The sequence below is a fragment of the Solanum verrucosum genome, unplaced genomic scaffold (assembly GCF_900185275.1).
Source record: "Solanum verrucosum unplaced genomic scaffold, falcon-dt-bn FXZP01000058.1, whole genome shotgun sequence".
NCBI classification, from domain to species: domain Eukaryota; kingdom Viridiplantae; phylum Streptophyta; class Magnoliopsida; order Solanales; family Solanaceae; genus Solanum; species Solanum verrucosum.
In genome coordinates this window covers 1,635,052-1,636,994 of record NW_026020303.1, presented here as the reverse complement: position 1 = coordinate 1,636,994, position 1,943 = coordinate 1,635,052, and the positions used below count along the sequence as shown (strand labels likewise).

At 34.5% G+C, this 1,943-nt stretch overlaps 1 protein-coding gene across 1 annotated transcript; it reads right to left on the bottom strand.

Annotated features, from left to right (window-relative positions):
* Positions 1–606: 606 nt before the first annotated feature.
* On the bottom strand, positions 607–1,671 carry LOC125835008 (uncharacterized). The gene is made up of 2 exons (XM_049514149.1): positions 1,439–1,671; positions 607–1,309 (listed from the first exon to the last, which is right to left on the bottom strand). The coding sequence occupies exons 1-2, from the start codon at positions 1,669–1,671 to the stop codon at positions 607–609; spliced, it is 936 nt and encodes a 311-aa protein (XP_049370106.1).
* Between the last annotated feature and the right edge of the window lie 272 nt (positions 1,672–1,943).

Here is a 1,943-nt window from a genome sequence, read left to right as displayed (position 1 = left end):
ATCATTAGAACCAGTAAACCTTTTGTTTACCACGGCATGTGATTCAACTGTACCAATATTTGTATGGTACAACCCAGAAGAAAGTGCAGACAATTTTTCATGCACAATTTTCTTCTCTGCATTTATTGTAGTAATATAAAGGTATTCAACCTTTCCTTCATTCGCAGTCTCAACATGATAGCCATTTTGGCGAATAACCTTGAAACTTAACAAGTTTCTTTGAGACTTACTACAATACAATGCATTATCAATTACCAATAATGTTCCTCCAGGTAGTAATAAGGTTGCTCTTCCAGAACCCTCAATCAATTTTGTACTACCGGATATTGTATTAACATATGCCTTTTTCATTACCAAATGAGAGAAATATTTCTTTTCTCTTAGTATCGTATGAGTTGTGGCACTGTCCAGAAGGCACATATCTCCATTACTCATATTGGATCCAACTGAAGACTGGAAAAATTTATTCATCTTCATAAAAATAAAAATACATAATAAGAAGTACGAAATTTAACAAAAAAAAATCTTAAGTACATAAACTTTAATGAAGACATTAAAAATACATAAAAAAAAACATTATTCATTTTCCAGTTTAATTATCAATCTTCAGTTGCGATCCCCGAAGAAGTCCTCAGCTTCTAGATGAGTAATATCATCGAGCCCATCAAAAGCATCATCTTTCAATGCTAAATTCGCCTCAACATTCTCATCATATTTTTGAGAAGACCCTGCCTGAGCATCATCTTTGAGAGTCAAATGTGACTCCACTCGGGCATTATAAGAGGAGGCACCACCTTTATTCCCTTTCCTTTTAAAGGAATTTTGATACAGCCTAACAAAATGCTCAGGTGCCCGACATTCATTTTTCCAGTGACCTTTAAGGCCACAACGATGACAGTGATCGCCCTTGCCTTTTGAAGGATTATTTTGAGAACCCATATTGTTCTCCCTTTTGTTATGACCACCACCTCGACGATTATTATATCGTCTTTTGCCTTTGCCACGTCCACGCACATTATCATGGCCCCGATTATTTTGTCTTATTTCAGACTGGCCGTGTGCTTCTACCCCGTGGGCCTCCGGTAATGGAGCACTTCCAGTGGGACGAGCTTCATGATTTTTCATTAAAAGGTCATTATGTTGCTCAGCCACCAAAAGGCATGAGATTAATTCAGAGTATTTTTTAAAACCCTTTTCACGGTATTGCTGCTGTAATATCATATTGGAGGCATGAAAAGTAGTTAGTGTCTTTTCCAACATGTCCTTATCCTTTATAACTTCCCCACATAATTTTAATTGGGAAGTGATTCTAAATACAGCAGAGTTATACTCAATTACGGTTTTATGATCTTGAAATCGTAAGTGCATCCACTCATAACGAGCCCTTGGCAATACCGTTGCCTTGAGGTGGTCATACCTCCCTTTCAAACCTATCTACAATTCAAGTGGATCTTTCATTGTTAAGTATTCAACCTTCAGGCTTTCATCAAGATGATGACGAAGGAAAATCATAGCTTTCGCTTTATCCTGACTTGATGCCTTATTTCCTTCGATTATACAATCACCAAGACCCTTAGCGGTAAGGTGAATTTCAGCATCAAGTACCCATGATAAATAGTTCTTTCCAGAAATGTCAAGTGCCACAAATTCAAGCTTTGATAAATTCGACATGATGAAAACTATCATAAAATAGTTGAGTTAATAACATGATTTTGATTTCTTTATAATGAAAGATAAATTAATATTTCAAATGATTAAGAATTAGTATAAAATATATCATATGCATGAATATGGGATGTTACAAAAGCATGTAAACTCATAAAGTATGAAACAGTAAATTTAATATATATTCTAATTAATTATTTTACTATATTTATTACTAGTTCAATAGTTATTAACGCCAAAGCTACCGTAAGATTTTAAGTTATATTTAATATAATACT

Excerpts from the sequence above, each read along its gene's own strand:
- LOC125835008 (XM_049514149.1), bottom strand. The coding sequence starts at position 1,671 with ATGTCGAATTTATCAAAGCTTGAATTTGTGGCACTTGACATTTCTGGA. Across the intron at positions 1,310-1,438 it reads ATGAAAGATCCACTTGAATT|AATCACTTCCCAATTAAAAT; the intron begins GTAGATAGGTTT and ends TGCTGTATTTAG.